Below are 16,923 nucleotides of genomic sequence, written 5' to 3'. Positions count from 1 at the left end.
TGCCAGAATGGGGAACCGCGATCGGGTGGAGAATTGTGCGTCAGATAAAAAGCGAGGCCAGCGTCGGGCGCCCAACAGGCGACATGTTCCGGTGCCTTGGACAGCAGCGTAAGTGCATTCCGCACCGCACGCCGGCATGGGCATGGTAATTGTACAGTAAATGCCATTGGCATATCATTAATGGGCCCGACCCGGCAATTTCCAGGCCCACGCGCAATGCTCCACCTCCACCAGGAGGAATTACCAACGGTGATGTTCACTTGTGGTATTGAAAATTGGGACGGAAACAGGTGCCATGGCTACTGAGGGAAAAAGAGAGAGAAGATACGACAAGTGTCCAACATCGCTATAGTGTGCTGACAGTTGTGCCGCTGGCGTGGGGGTGGGGTGGGGCTTCTGTCAGGGTCAGGGGGAGTAGCGGGGGTGGCCAGTGGGGTCGGGTAGAAGGGCCTGGATCACCATTTCCGCAGCCTGCAAGGCAGCCCATGTGGCTGCGCATGCCGCTAACTTCCCATGTGAACTTAGGGCCACGGGTCGTTTTGGTGCCTCCCCAGGCCACCCCTGATGCACTGATGCACTATCAATCCCGCAAAGATGAGAGTAGGATGTAATCGAGGCTTTATTACACTGAGATGTGTGGCCTCCTACAACAGCTGACTAAATGGCTGCTGTACGGGGAGCACTGATATTTATACTCCGCCTACTGGGCGGAGCCAGCAGGCAGGGATCTACCCCCATACCTGTAGTACAGGGGCTTTACCGTAAAGCACCTATATCAACATCCTCTATATACAATATATACATCAGTGGCGACTACCACACAGATATAACATCAGGAAGCTCAGTTTTCAGAGTGTGACTGCTCCCAGGCCATTGACAATCTCAGTCATTATATCTGAATAAACCTAATTTGGAACATGAGGAAGCAGATCATATTCCCTCTTGGTCAGCAAATGTTGATTTCCGAGTAAGATTCACCACAAATATATTCAGACACTAACAGTTATATGTCTGTTTATTCTAGTTTAATCAAAGAACATTCAACAATGACATTGCCCTCCTGGAATTGACGGTGCCTATAGCCATATCAGAACATGTGAACTTTGTGTGTTTGCCGGAGAGCATTGGAGAGCTTCCTCCTGAAACAATGTGTTACATTGCTGGTTGGGGTTCACGCTATGAAGGTAAGGTGGACAAGCAAGATGATATGACTGGCCTGTTGCTTTTGGTTTAATTCTCATGATATTCACTGCAAGTATTACATGATGTAATGGGAATGAAAGCAGTCAGAATTTTTCCAAGGAAGGCTAGTCAATATCATGTTTAGGAAATACACCTTGTCTATATCAAACAAAATTGAACTACGCACCAGGGTTTCTTTTGATACCATCTAATGTGGCATATTATAAAACATCATTCCTTGCAGTTTACAGAAAATATTCAATAGTTTTTGTCTAATTAATGTGCATTTCCAACTCCAGAACATCATCTTTACCCACAGAGTGGCGTCTCTTGGGCAGCACTGGCACAGTTCAAGCCAGACAGAACTGACAATGAAATCACAGTTCTGCCTGTATCAGATTGGCAAATGCATCCTGTACCATGTGTGCATGTGGGATTGTAGTTTGTCATTGCCCCAAAATTGAAATCATGTCTTGTAGTGTGTAGAATCAACTCTGGCTCAGTTGCTAGGACTCTTGTCTCTGAATCAAAAAGTGTAACTTCAGGTGTCACTCCAGGAGCTTGGGCATAAAGATCTGGGCTGACATTCCATTGTTGACTTGTTGGCGGTACCATCTTTTGGATGAGGCATTAAACCCAGGTCTTGTCTGGTCTTCCAAATGGATGTAAAAGATCCCATGGTACTATCTTTAAGAAGAGTAGGGGATTATCCCTGGTGCCCTGGCCCAGCCAATATTTATCCCTCAATCACCATCACTTAAAGCATCAGATTATCAGGCCATGATCACATTTCTGTTTGTGCGAGCTTCCTGGCTTCATTATAGCAGTGGCTACACTTCAGAAGTGCACCATTGACTGTAAAGTGTTTTGGGTTGTCCTGAGCTCACGAAGGTGCAAAATAAATGTCAGTTTTTTTTCATTTATTGCAGCATTTTGGTAATTAGAATTAGAGCATAGATAATATGGATTGCAGATGGATTCAGGTATTCTATTGAGGGGGCGGCATGGTGGCGCAGCGGTTAGCACTGCTGCCTACGGCGCTGAGGACCCGGGTTTGATCCCAGCCCTGGGTCACTGTCCGTGTGGAGTTTGCATATTCTCCCCGTGTCTGCGTGGGTCTCACCCCCACAACCCAAAGATGTGCAGGTTAGGTAAATTGGCCTTGCTAAATTGCCCCTTAATTGGAAAAAAAATAATTGGGTACTCGAAATTTAATTAAAAAAAGGTATTCAACTGAGGTTACAGAGGAAAGCCATCAGGTTATTCACAGGAGAATACTCTAAGAAAATAGTTTATACAGGGGGGTTGGCGGTAGTTCCAAAGTAAAATTTGAGTGCTGAGCTCACAATTAAATAAAAGTTCTGGGCAGCACCATTAAATGGCCAAAACAAGTACTGCAACAAAACTTGGAAAATAGTCACTCAATACTTACTCATACTAAAATAGGTATAAAGGTGAGAAAAACGGAATTTAATAAGCAATAAAAAGGAAACAAAAGAAATCAGACAGACATGCAAGTCCAAGAACATGAAAAGAGGGGGGGAAACGATGTTTTTCACAACTGTCTGGGGCACTAGTTTTTGATGGTTAATTAACAAAACAATTGACACTTGGATTTTGTAGTAAATTGCAATACAGTTAGAGTTCAAGCTTTCATGTGAGAATACGCGGAGAATGCTGCAGTGTTTGTTTTAACTGGGGCAAATTGCTATCCCAACTAAATACAGGTCAGTTAGCTTAATACATGTGCTAGGGAAAATGGTGGAATCTTTAAATAAAGGTGTAATTAATAAATATCTGGATGAAGAGAAAGCAATTAGAAGCAGCCAAACAGTATCGGGAGGAAAAGTATTTTACTAACAAACCAGATAGAAATATTTGAAGAGGTGATGGATGGATGGACTTTCAAAAAGCATTTCACCAGGATTTGACAAAGGAAACTATTATGGAAATGAAAGGGAAAGGTAGAAAATTGAACTAAGTGGAAACAGTCAGCTGAAGTTAAAGACAGAATGTAGGGGTAAGAGCCAGAGGATGGGAGTACAGGATGGATATTTAAGAGCGAAGGAGAATTTCTCAAACTATTTATAAGTAGATAACAGTGTTCTTAAGTTTGTTACTAGGTGACAACAACATCAAACCTCACAGCATGGTGTCAGGAATGTCTTAAGTCAATGATTGGTTTTAAGGAGATAGCCAATAGATCAAAATTCTGACAAAAGTATATAATTCTAAAGCGCAAAGAAGTTCCTTAAATTATTACAGGAATTTTGCTTTCACTGTTTCACCTGGATATCCATTACTGTGTGGAAAACTCCCTAATATCAGTTCTAAATTTGCAACAATGTTCCTGGATTTGCCTTTACCTATAAACATCAGTGTGGTACCTTTCAACAACAGCAGCAACAACTTATATATATATTTTATATATATATATATATATAAATAAGAAAGAGAGAGATAGCGAGAGAGACTGAGACTTTAACATAATGAAATGCCTCAAAGTGCTTCACAGGAACGTTATAAAATAAAAGTATGACACCGAGCCATATTAGGAGATATTAGGTCAGATGACCAAAAGCTTGATCAAAGAGGTATGTATCGAGGAGTTTCTTGAAGGGGGTATGCAAGATGGATAGACAGCAGATTGTAGGGAAGGAATTTCAGAGTTTTGGGGCTCAGGCAACTGAATGCATGGCCACAATGATGGAAGAATTCTGAATGGAGTGTACAAGAGGGTAGGATTAGAGGAGCACAGTTTTTTGGCGGGTAGTGGGTTTGGAGGAAATTACAGAGATAGCGAAAGGCCCCGGAGAAATTCAAAAACAAGGGTGGAAATTTTAAAATCAAGTCATTGCTTGACAAGCAATCTGTGTAGGTCAATGATCACAGGGTGATAGGGACATGCTAGGCGTTAAGACATGGGCAATAGAATTTTAGATAGCCTTAAGTCTCCGGAGGGTAGGCTGTGGGAGACCAGCCAGGAGTGATTTGGAATAGTTGAGCCCAGAGGTAACAAAGAGATGGATGAGAGTTTCAGCAGCAGATCGGCTTAAACATGGGCAAAGTTGACGATATTATGTAGGCTGCAGAGCTAATATTGTTCCAGTTTTTATTGATAACAGCCCTTTGATTCTAGGGAACAATTTTATTATTCTTATGCTCCCCCTTTCCCTCTGGTAACACTTTTTAGCTTAAGTTCAAGACCTGATGACACAAAAATTGTCAATCCCTGACATTACCAGGCCGCCAGGCGTTGGTTATTTTTTAAAAAATGCCATGAACTTCAGGGAAATTCTGTATCTACAGTCAATACTCCATTTGAATGTAAATGTTATCTTGTCCATTGACATATGCTTCTCTTTTATTCATACAAACAGATGGCCCATCTGCAGACGTATTAATAGAAGCAAAAGTGCCATTGTTGGGTCAGAGTACATGTAAAGCTGCACTTGGGAAGGAACTGGTCACCAATCAAATGTTCTGTGCTGGGTACCTATCTGGCAACGTTGACTCCTGCCAGGTAACAATCAGAAAGCAGCAAACTACGGACACTGGAAATCTGATATAATAACAGAAAATTTTCAGCAGGTCAGGCAGCATCTGTGGAGAGAGAAACAGAGTTAATGTTAGAATAGAATCATAGAATCCCTACAGTGGAGAAGGAGACCATTAGGCCCATTGAGTTTGCGCCGGCCGTTGGAAAGAACATCCCACCTAGGCCCACACCCCCACCCTATGCCTGTAACCCCAACCTTTTTGGATACTAAGGGGAAATTTAGCATGGCCAATCCACCTAACCTGCACATCTTTGGACTGTGGGAGGAAACCGGAGCACCCGGAGGAAACCCACGCAGACATGGGGAGAAAGTGCAAACAATGCCACTGTGCCGCCCTGTACTGAAAGGTCCTCGATTATCAACAGATATTGGGCAGGTAAAGGTTTTATTTCAAGCCATTAATGGACAAAGGTTCGCTTATGGAAATGACCTAAAATGCTGGATCTGAAAAAAATATTGAGAGCAATAACCCAAAAGCGTAACATGTTTGAGGCCAAATTTTACAGATTAGTGTTTGCGTTTCATGCTGTGAAAGCAGATATTTGAAAATTAGGCTCTTGAGGTCATTTTGAACATTTGTTCTCAGGATATGGGTGTTGTTCGCAATGTTGCATTTTTATTGCCCATTGCCAGTAAGTTTGAGAAGTTGTAATGGACCTTCTTCTGGAACCATTACAGCCCTTTTTACAATCATGTTACAGGGAGAGGCGAGCTCCATACTTTTGACTAATCTTTCATGAAAAATAGTGGTGTATGTTCAAGTAAGGATGGTGTGCGGCTTAGAGAAAAACATAGAGATGATGGTGCTCCCATGGGATTGCTGCTGTTGTCCATCTTGATGTTAGAGGTCACATGTAGGTGGAAATTCATGATGGTCACAAATAGGGTTCAGTGGGATCCACATCCAAACTCTCACAACAGACTCCCATTGAATGAAACAGTGCTAAAGGCACAAAAATGCAAAGTCTGTCCTTGATTTCAAATTGTGGCAGCAGACTAACTTTTCCTACTGAGTAGAACATATAATTCAATGTTACGCCGGATTATGTCAATGAACTGTCATGATGTAAATAATATTGCCAAAGTAGTATTTACTTGACATTTACTGTTTATTATAGTGAGTAATTGAGAAGACTAAGATTTTTCTAGCTGTTCCAAGGGTTTGACGACCAGAAAGATCCAGGTTGGATTTCAGTTTTAGCTATTCCCAACCAATTGACAAAATCACCACCAAAATTGATCTCAGCAGTTCTTGTATATGACAGAAACTAAAACAAACAGGGCTCCTGATTACTCCACTGCAGCTCCTACTGGAAGTGTGCATACATGTAAAGGTTGCTAAAAGTAGGATCTTTCTTTTAGCTGTGATACGTCTAACAGGTGAATACATTGTCGAATCGTTGCTTAAACAGTGATTAATTGCTTAATCATTGAGTGGGCTCCAATTCAAATAATGATGAGCTAGCCAAGATATCAGAAAGTGAATGGAGCTTGGAGAATAATATCTTAGCTACACCTTCAAAAGAGAAAAGGAAGGTGAAAATTGACAAAAGAAAAATGTATCTACATTGTAAAGAAGTACTGGAGCTTGAATAATGTATATATGTTGTCTTATCCTGTTATAGGGAGATTCTGGAGGACCATTGACCTGCTTAGATCCTGTATCTAAACGGTATTACCTGTATGGAATTACATCCTGGGGGGATGGCTGTGGCCAGCGTGGCAAACCAGGTGTTTACTCCAGGGTATCAAGTTTTATAAACTGGATTAACAATGAAATAAAAAGTAAATATTTTTATATTATATCACAAACTTCATTCCATGATGTATTGAGATTCTAAACTATGTTTAAACTGTAAAAATAGTGGACGGGTTTCTCTGATCCTGCACCGGGTCGGAGAATCGCGGGGGGGACGCACAAATCCCGCCAAGCCGCTCCGATGCCGGGCCGCCGATTCTGCGCCGACTGAACGCGCCCTCCCCCCCCCCCCCCGGCGATTCTCCGCGCTCGACAGGCCGAGTGCCCGCCAAGTTCTGCCGAGTCCCGCCGGTATCGTTCGCGTGTAGTCCTAAAAGTCCTCAGTGTTCTGGCTGCGGGGGCCATCCTGGTTGGGGGGAAGGGGGATCCGATTCTGGGTGGGGGGGGGCACAGCGGTGGCCAGGCCCATGTCTATGTTCCTCCACGCCGGGCTCCTGTATGTCTCTGCCATGTTGCGTGGGAGCCGGCGCGGAGACGGCAACCCACGCACATGCGCGGAGCCACGCCGGCTGTGGCACATATGCGCGGACCCGCTCCAGCCATGCTGGGGCCCGTATCGGCAGCTGGAGCTGCGTTAAGCGCTCCAGCGCCGTGCTGTAAAATGCTCCGGCATTTACGACGGCGCCAACACTCTGCCGCTAAAATGGAGAATCCCACCCATTGTTTTTGGTGAACCTTCTGATTCTATGACTTGTGCAAAAAGGCTACGTGATACAAAAGGAACATTTTTGCAAGGCTAATTGAAAGAACAGGGAGTGTGACTAATTGGATAGCTTGTTCGAAGATTCAACGCAAACACACTCGGCCACCTGATTTCCTTCTATGCGGTAAAATTTGACAATACTATGCCAACCTAGAAAAGTTTTTAAAATAAATTTAAGGTACCCAATTCTTTTTTTCCAATTGACGGGCAATTTAGCGTGGCCAATCCACCTATGCTGCACATCTTTGGGTTGTAGGGGTGAGACCCACGCAGACACGGGGAGAATGTGCAAACTCTACACGGACAGTGACCCGGGGCCGGGATCGAACCCGGGTCCTCACTGTCGTGAGACAGCAGTGCTAACCACTGCGCCGCCGTGCTGCCCTTCCAACCAAGAGAAGTAACAAAAGTCAGCTGCAATTGTTGCCACAATTCCCAGAAAACTGACACCTCAAGAACGGCCCTGATTACAAACTGATTTCAACTGTGAAAATAGAGTAGTTGTGTATAGTCATACCAAATATTCTTAAGTTGTACTTTAAGTTGAGCAATAGACAAAGTACATGAAAGCCTGAAAGGAAAACCAAATGTTGATGGCACAAACAAGCAAGACATTTCTAGGACGACGAACTGATGCATGCATTAAATTGATGCATTCTGATTAATTTTAGGTACTCTAATATTTCACAATTAATAAATAATTAATCCAAAATAATTAATATTTGGAACTTCAACAAACCAACCATCAGTTCCCAGAGGTTATCAACGCAGTTACTCTCCCACATCCAAGCCCCCCTCCTCCTGCTGTCCCTGAGCACTGCACCCAGCCAACGCCTTGCCATTTCACACAGACTTTTCTCCTGAAAACCCTTCCAATTCATACTGACAATTTTCTTCCTGCCTCCTTTAACCTAATTCACACTTCTTTCTCCAACCCAGTTTAAGCTGGTGCCCATCTTCCATTCCCACGTAAGATGGCAATCATTGCCCCATACTTTCTTCAAAATGCCCCTTTTTTCTCACTATCTTCATAATAATACTCTTACTTCCCATGCTCTGTTCAAGCTGGCAGTCTTCTTCCTTATTCTCGTCATCATGTTTTCTCCTCGCACTCCCTTCCAAACGACATTTTGTTCCACATTCTCTTCAATCTGGATCTGCTTCTTCACTCTCGCCAATGACACATTTCTACTCCATAGTCTAGTGAACCGTAGAATCATAGAATCCCTACAGTGCAGAACGAGGCCATTCAGCCTATCAAATCTGCACCAACCCTAACTACTCCCACTCCCCAACCTCATCCCCATAACTCCACCTAACCTGCACACCTTGGATATTAAGGGGCAATTTAGCTTGGCGAATTGACCTAACTGCACACCTTTGGACTGTGGGACGAAACCGGAGCACCCGGAGAAAACCCACGCAGACAAGGGGAGAACATACAAACTCCACACACTCACCCAAGGCTGGAATTGAACCCAGGTCCTTGGCGCTGTGAGGCAGCAGTGCTAACCACCGTGCTGCCCCTAAAGATGGCATTCTTTTTTCCCAGTTCAAGCTGGCATTCTTCCCCCTCTCCCAGTAATCCTAACGTTCACATTCCTCCCCAACCTTCATTCTGTGCTCTTCCTTTTTACTTTTATTTCCTTCATCGGGGAAAAAGCACGAGAATAGCACTGAATCATAATGCTCATTTGGAGAGCTGGTGCAGACACAATGGGCCAAATGGCCTCCTTCTGAACCGTAACAATTCAGTGATCCTTTTCATTTTTAACACCACCTATTTTCTTCCATCCATCTCCATCAAACTCCCCTTCATTTGCATATTTTTCTCTTTCCTCTATGCTCTCCTCACTTCTTCATTGCCATCTTTTGCCCTTCACTGATACCCATTTATCTTTTCATAGGTACTCTATGCACTGTTCCTTTGTTCCATTCTCCTTTGGTAAATTGCTTCTTGATTGCCATCTATTTTCCTTTTCATTTCCAAGTATTCACCTTCATTACACCCATTGCCCTACCCTTTCAATCCCTTTCCTTCCTTGGTCTCCGCCATCGCCTTCATTTTTATATATTTCCATTATTTCTGTGCCACTCCCTTCACTACCACTCGTTCCTTTCTTCTCCATCACCCATTCCCCCTTTCATTTACTCCCCATGCTGTTCCTCCCTGAATCTGGCCGCTAATCACTTGGATTGGTCCAATGCTGCTTCTGTTGCTAATGGCTGTGATTCCAGCCACTATATAACGTGGATATTCCTTAAGATAATTCACACCTACATAGAATTGAATTCCTTCTATTAATACTGATGGCAGAAAGACTCTGACCTGGTCCGTTAACACCCAGATTCAGTGCAGGTGTAATGGGATTGGAAAGGAGGCGGACAGGGAAATTGTACTGATGGGACTGCTGCCTGCTTTGTCTTGACATAAAACATTGATATACCGGCCAGGCACCCAAAAACTGATCGTGACACTCTCAATATTCAAGAGTACAAAGCTAAGCAGTACAATAGAAATCTATTTTTTATCACAGTGAGTACATTTCATATGTGTATAACCACACATATGCTCATCAAGAGAGAGAGAATATGTTTTGCAATCTCCAGGCAGGGACATTGCCACCTATTGTAGTACAGTATTCTGTTTGCCTTGAAGCATTTATCTGCAGCACCACCCCGGCAGCAGAATCTGTTATTCTCCCAAGCTCTGTGTGGTATTTCCACTGGTGACAAATTCGACAAAACTGAGGCTGCTTGTGCTGCTGAAACAAACTGTTCAGATTTTTTTTCTGTGAAACACAGAAGTGTGACCAACCAGAGCTAACTGAACTATCCACTTTTATATACCTGTCTGGAGCAGTCAATAACCTTTGTTTAATTTCATACAGGACACACTGCAACATATATCACTTTCAGAGTTCCGTCTCCGTAGTTAATTCTCAAAACTGCCACATTTCATAGCAGTTTGGAATTACTGTGCATCACTGTATAGATTTATTTTTAAATTGCACTAATAACATGTAATGAACTTAGTTCTAGGGATGGTTTCACTATAAAAACTGTAAACTCACTGATTAATTTCATCAAGTTCATCAAGTTTTCCAATTGAGTCTTATTTTAAAAGAAGCAACTATGACTAAAAATGACTTCAAGATTCCAGTTTGATAGCTAATAAATAATTGTGAGGAACTAAGCATTGATACTTTATGATTGAAGATGACTCTGTTTATATCAGTGTATTACATTCAGCAGCCATTATGGGGACTGTTTCAGTAATCAACGTCCTTTATGGTGTCTCTCCAGAATCGCCTGGAAGTCGAGAACCAACCTGCTTTGACTTTGATAAACTCTCAGAGATGCCGGATGCACAGCGAAGGTCTGTGATGACCACACTCTGTGAATTCTATCGCAGCCTCTGCCCGCCATTACTGGAAACAACAGCGTGCAGTCGATGCATTGAGGAGAGATGCAAAATGAAAATGAAAAAATGTGGTAGGCTTAAGTTTCTATATTTTAATTTAGAAGAAAGGAAAACTGGGAAAGGTAAACGTGGACATTTTGCATTGAGTGGGAAGAGGACAGGTGGTACTCGGAACATTTTCAGATGTGCGGAGAGACTGGCGAGGCTGAGACGTTCGCCTCACAGCAGAGATGGTTGATAGATGCACTCAAAATCATGAATGGGTTTTGAGAGAATAAATAAAGGGAAACTGTTTCGAATGACAGTAACCAGCGGACACAGATTTAAGGTGATTGGCAAAAGAACGAGAGAGGTGACTTGAAAGGAAAACATTTCTTTTTACGCACAGCAGGAGGTTAAGGTCTGAAATGCACTTCCTGAAAGGGTGATGGAAACAGATGTAACAGTAACATCAAAAGGGAATTGAATAAATACTTGAAGGGATACAAAATGCAGCACTGTGTGGAAAGAGCAGGGAAACTGAATTAATTGGATTTATCTGCTAAAGAGCCAACACAGATGGGCCAAATGTCTTCTTTCTGTGCTTTATCATCCTCTGATTCTACAATCCTATTTAGGGGTCAATTTTCATCCTCATTTTCTGGGGCAATAATCTGGTGAAGTGAAGCATTCACCCAGTGTAGAATCTGCCTGATTTTCACCCCATCAATTTCAATCATCCCATTGAAATCAATGGATTCTGTAATGGATAAGTGCGATATTCCACCAGAGATGAAACTCCTTAATATCGACTATTAATAATCTACAACTTAATATAACCACCAAACAATCCAGGGCAGTTGATCAAATTTGATAAAGAGGTTAACAAAGGACAGAACATTAAAAGGAAATGAAAAAAAATGAAAATCGCTTTATTGTCACGAGTACGCTTCAATGAAGTTACTGTGAAAAGCCCCTAGTCACCACATTCCAGCGCCTGTTCGGGGAGGCTGGGACGGGAATCGAATCGTGCTGCTGGCCTGCTTGGTCTGCTTTAAAAGCCAGCGATTTAGCTCAGAGCCAGCCCCACTATACAGCTCCTATACAGCTCCTCTAGTTTGCACCTTTAGGGGCTGGTTTAGCTCACTCGGCTAAATCACTGGCTTTTAAAGCAGACCAAGCAGGCCAGCAGCACGGTTCGATTCCCATACCAGCCTCCCCGGACAGGCGCCGGAATGTGGCGACTAGGGGCTTTTCACAGTAACTTCATTGAAGCCTAATCGTGACAATAAGCGATTTTCATTTCATTTTCATAACTTTTTATACAATGCTCCCTATCGGGAATGATGTGCTTTCTTTTAACCCAGTTGAATTAAAACATGTTCAACTTGAATTCTGCCAAACCAGTATCCAGAAAGCAGCATTTAGGCCAGTGGTGGGCCACCCGACCCAGCGGTCACCTGTGGCCCATCTGGGTTCTGAGTGCGCCCCACAGGACTTCTAGTTAATTGTTGCCCACACGCAGGGTTGCCACATTCCACTGATTTCTGTCCACACAGTTTTTCCTTCCAGTATGACTGAAGAGATACACATGTAAAGCAAGGGAAAGTGAAGTGAGGTGCGTGCTGATTGCTCATAACATTAACTGTGAGAGTCCTGCGCTCCCTCTGCATCTATAGTGTAAATATTTCATTTTTTTTTACCATTTGAATTTGATGATAGTTCTATTAATATATGTATATTAAGCATTTTCTACAACTTGTTCTGAAATATTTGGTCCATTTTAAATGTATTTAATCTTATTAATGGGGTCATGATTAGTGAACTAACCTGATTTCAATCTTGTGGCCAACTGAGATAAAGGGGGATCTCTCATGTGGCCCACTCATTAACCTAGGTTGCCCATCACCGATTTACACTGTGATAATCTAGCTTCCTCATCCTAGCTGACTGTATGGGGGGAATTGTAACCCTCATAATGAGGTGTGTTGGGGCCAGGTCAGAAATCTCAAAACCAACCTGCCTCCTACTCATACACTTTTGGGTTTATCAGAGGCACATGAGGGGGAAGACAACCAACCCGTCTCTCAGGAAGCATGCTGGCAATGTAAAAATTTTTATGAAGCTGGTAACTTCTGATTTAAGCTACTTTACTTGTTGAACAGTGGCCAATTGGGTTTTCCAAGCTTTGGAAACCTGTCAGCTGAAATTTAAATGTTGCCATAAAATCATAAGACATCGGAGCAGAATTAGGTTATTTGGCCCATCGATTCTGCTCTGCCATTCAATCATGGCTGATATGTTTCTCGTCCCCATTCTCTTACCTTCCCCCCCATAACCCCTGATCACCCTATTAAATCAAGAACCTATCTATCTCTGTCTGAAAGACAATCAGTGATTTGGCCTCCATAACCTTCTGTGGCAAAGAGTTCCACATATTCACCACCCTCTGGCTGAAGAAATTCCTCCTCATCCCTGTTTTAAAGGATCATCCCTTCAGTCTGAGATGGTGTCCTCTGGTTCTAGTTTTTCCTACTAGTAGAAACATTTTCTCCACGTCCACTCTTTCCAGGCCTCTCAATAAGTTTCAATAATATTTAGCCTCATCCTTCTAAACTCCGAGTACAAACCCAGAGCTCTCAACTATTCCTCATACGACAAGCTCTTCATTCCAGGGATCATTTTTGTGAACCTCCTCAGGATCCTTTCCAAGGCCAGCACATCCTTCCTCAGGTATGGTGCTCAAAATTGCTCACAATACTCCAAATGGGGTCTGACCAGAGCCTTACACAGCCTCAGATGTACATCCCTGATCTTGTATTCTAGCCCTGTCGACATGAATGCTAACATTGCGCTTGCTGTCCTAACTTTCTGAACCTGCACGTTAACCTTAAGAGAATTTTGAACTAGGATTCCTAAGTCCCTTTGTGCTTCTGATTCCTAAGCCTTTTCCCATTTAGAAAATAGTCTATGCCTCCATTCTTCCTTTCGAAGTGCATAACTCACACTTTTCCACATTGTATTCTATCTGCCACTTATTTGCCCATTTTCCTGGCCTGCCCAAGTCCTTCTGCAGCCTCCCTGCTTCTTCAATACTACCTGTCCCTCTGCATATCTTTGTATCATCTGCAAACTTAGCAACAGTGTCCTCAGTTTCTTCTTCCAGATCATTAATGTATATTGTGAAAAGTTGTGGTCCAACACCAACCCCTGAGGCACACCGCTAGTCACCGGCTGCCATCCGGAAAAAGACCCCTTGATCCCTGATGTGACCATCAATTGACACGAGACGAAGAGTTGAAGTGAACAGTGGTTTTAATCAGCTAGATCTGCTCTGTACTGAGTGTCGCCTCCAGGCTGCAGATCTATATACCTCCCCTGAGGGGGCGGAGCCACAGGCGGAGCCAACAAGGGCATCAACATAATACAATATAATGTAATGCAATACAATGGTGAATGGTAGCAGTAATACATTCACCACAATCCCCACTCTCTGCCTTCTGCCATTCAGCCAATCCTCTATCCATGCCAGTATCTTACCCTTAACACCATGGGCTCTTAACATATTCCCAGAGGACCATAGGCTGCTCTCGCACTTCGAGAGAGAGATGACTGCTGGTGATTTAACCTGAGGGTTACCACATATCAGTCGAGTGGCAAGGTTGGGAAGGTGGGGCCTTTATGAATAGCCTAAGCCGGAACGGGAATTGAACCCACGCTGTTGGTGTCAGTCCGCATTATGAACCAGTCAGCCAGCCAAATGAGCTAACTGACCCAGAGGCAGGCAGCCAGCTGAAGGGAAGCACAGACAGTTTCGGAGAGATGACACGTGTCTTTACTGCGCTGCTTCTTGACCAGAAAAAGCAGGAGTACTTCCCACTGCCCCATCTCACCAAGCTCCCTACACCCCATCAGACCCCTCATACAAACACCCGAAGGTCGGGGCTTGAACGACCCCCCCCCCCCCGGCACCCCGCAGCCCCCCCCCCCCCCACCTCCGCCCCACCTCCGCCCCATACACTTGCCCCAAGATTGGTCTAGTCTGTCCCTGGATTTGGGGATCGGGCCTACTTGCTGCTCCTCTCCTCCCACTCGACTGGAAGCAAAGCTTGTCAATTGAGTTGACCGGCCCAGTGGGTGGGAAAGCTGTCAAGGAGAAAGATAGGGGTTCAGGACATTTCCCTTTTGAATTTCCACCTCTCCGCCCCCTTGCCCCCGTACCGCTGCCTCCTCTGTGACCCACCCCCAGTTAATATCCAGGCCTGCGAGCCGGGTGCCAGGAGAACAGAAGTGGAGTTAGCAGAGTAAATGTGGAGAACTGGTTCACAGGTGACATTTCTTGGGAATCAAATTAAGCAGGTATCTGTGTAGCATTCAATCTACACCCCGAGTGCCGGGGAGTTTGGGGGGGGGGGGGGGGGGGGGGGCCGCAGCGCTTTACAGATAGGGATAGTAAACCATTAATGGAGAGAAAGTGAGCAACACATCCATACTAATGATGGGAACACAATAAAAACAGATGAAGGGTCCCACGGAAAGTCAGCCTTCAAATAAGAGAATGTGTATTGTACACCCAGGTCGGCCAAGAATATGAAGGATCTATTTTAAAGTTGCCAAGAAAGAAAAATGATGAAAATAAACAAGAAAGTCACACCATGAAAGTGATAGAGAATACAGTTTATTATTTTTTTCCCTAATTTTTCAAGCATAGTGGTGAAATTGAGCAATGTAAATGGAATTTTCTGTGTCTTAGTCTGGAGGTTCATTTTCTGTGAAATAAATGAGCTCAACGTTTTGTGCCTGGCCTTGTCTCAGCACATATTTCAGTCCACCTCTGAACAGAATGGAGGAGACCGTATTTGGTAACATACACAGGACGGAGTAGCCAGTTCAGATCACAAGTGGGATCCAATTGACATGCTATCAGGCAGGATTTGAACATTAGAGGAATGCCAATCCTAGGCAGTGGAGCAATCAGGTCAAAGCCTCCTAGTGCACAGACAATGTCACCATCGTCTGCTCCGATCTGCTGTTGGTGCACAGATTAATGAGCAGCAGTATCCAGTTTGAATTGGCCTCGGATGGTTGGGGGGAGGGGGGGGGCAAGGTGAATCATGACAAAAGCAACACCATGCTCCCTGGGAACTGAGCTGAATGATCCTTTGCCCCCTTCGCCGTGAAGTCAGACTGCCTGATGTTGTTGGGGATATAGTTCAGAAGAACCAGGGCATGTCCTAGAAACTGAGAGAAGTGAATAGCAATGATCAAACAAAAAGTGGGCATGGGGAGGGGGGGAGTGGGGAACGCTCCCTCTCCATTATGGGTAAAAACATGCCGTTAGGGTTTGAAGCACTCTGGTGGCACAGGCCTGACCCATTCCTCACCGCTGCGCCATGGTGATCACCCAAACCATCTTCCGCTTTATCTGGAGGCCGTAAATGGTCATCGTTTGCAGAGACACAATGTAAAAATCTCTTGATGCAGGGGGAGAAAACATACCCAACATCACTCTCATCTTGTTGGCCACCTGAGTGTGCAATTGTTTCAAGTCCCCCTTAAACCCTCGGTATGTAAACACTAATTGACACTGGGTGCTGAGGATCCACCTGTCCTTGGTGTTGCGAAGGATGAGTTTGGCCATGTTGCCGTGGATGCCTCAATTCGTTCCACCATGTTGTAGCATTTATCCCTCATGGAAAGCTTTATGCAGAGAAACACCTTTGACCACAATTCCATCAGTCAATGGCCTGCACGTAATATCCGAGAGGCCCTGTGGGACAAGGAGATGGTGAATCTGTTGGATGGTTTCCTGAGCAGACTGTCAAATTCATTTGGCAGAATGCCGCATCGCCAGAACTTTCAAACAAGCTCCAAGCATAGCTTGGCTGGTGATGAGAAAGACCCTCCTCATCACAACGTTCCTACATGCCCAGAGTTTCACCCCTCCACACATTGCCCTCGAAGTGTGAAGCCTCCCTATACATGGACGATGCCACCGCCTGCTGCAGGGTGAAGACAGTTGTCCACCTCTTTCTGGAATGCACCTTTATAAAGAATGTCTGCAGAGAGATGCAGTGATTTTTTTCGAGGTTCATCCTAAATAACTCCTTGACACAGGATTCTGTTTTCAGTGGGCTGTTCCCAGGGATGCACACCAAGACAAACATTAACCTCATCTGGAGATCATTAACTCAGTGAATCTCTTTGGTTTGCCTGAAACATGTTTGTCTTTCAGTGCAGAGTTGTCCATAGTTGGGTGTTGCAGACTGGCACAGTCCAAGGTCCAGGACAACGTGCTGAGGGATCCAATAAAGCT

The 16,923-nt window shown here is 44.2% G+C and overlaps 1 protein-coding gene across 1 annotated transcript in view; it reads left to right on the top strand.

Annotated features, from left to right (window-relative positions):
* prss56 (serine protease 56) overlaps nucleotides 1-16,923 on the top strand; it is a 77,078-nt gene that overhangs the window by 27,058 nt on the left and 33,097 nt on the right. Inside the window, exons 7-10 of the mRNA XM_038817443.1 lie at nucleotides 1,025-1,184; nucleotides 4,563-4,705; nucleotides 6,368-6,527; nucleotides 10,511-10,699. Of these exons, the coding sequence (XP_038673371.1) occupies nucleotides 1,025-1,184; nucleotides 4,563-4,705; nucleotides 6,368-6,527; nucleotides 10,511-10,699 (652 nt within the window). The remainder of the gene's footprint in view (nucleotides 1-1,024; nucleotides 1,185-4,562; nucleotides 4,706-6,367; nucleotides 6,528-10,510; nucleotides 10,700-16,923) is intronic.

The sequence above is a fragment of the Scyliorhinus canicula genome, chromosome 13 (assembly GCF_902713615.1).
Source record: "Scyliorhinus canicula chromosome 13, sScyCan1.1, whole genome shotgun sequence".
In the NCBI taxonomy this organism is placed as follows: domain Eukaryota; kingdom Metazoa; phylum Chordata; class Chondrichthyes; order Carcharhiniformes; family Scyliorhinidae; genus Scyliorhinus; species Scyliorhinus canicula.
Note: the sequence above shows the minus strand (reverse complement) of the source record. Positions and strands in the feature narration are given on the sequence as shown.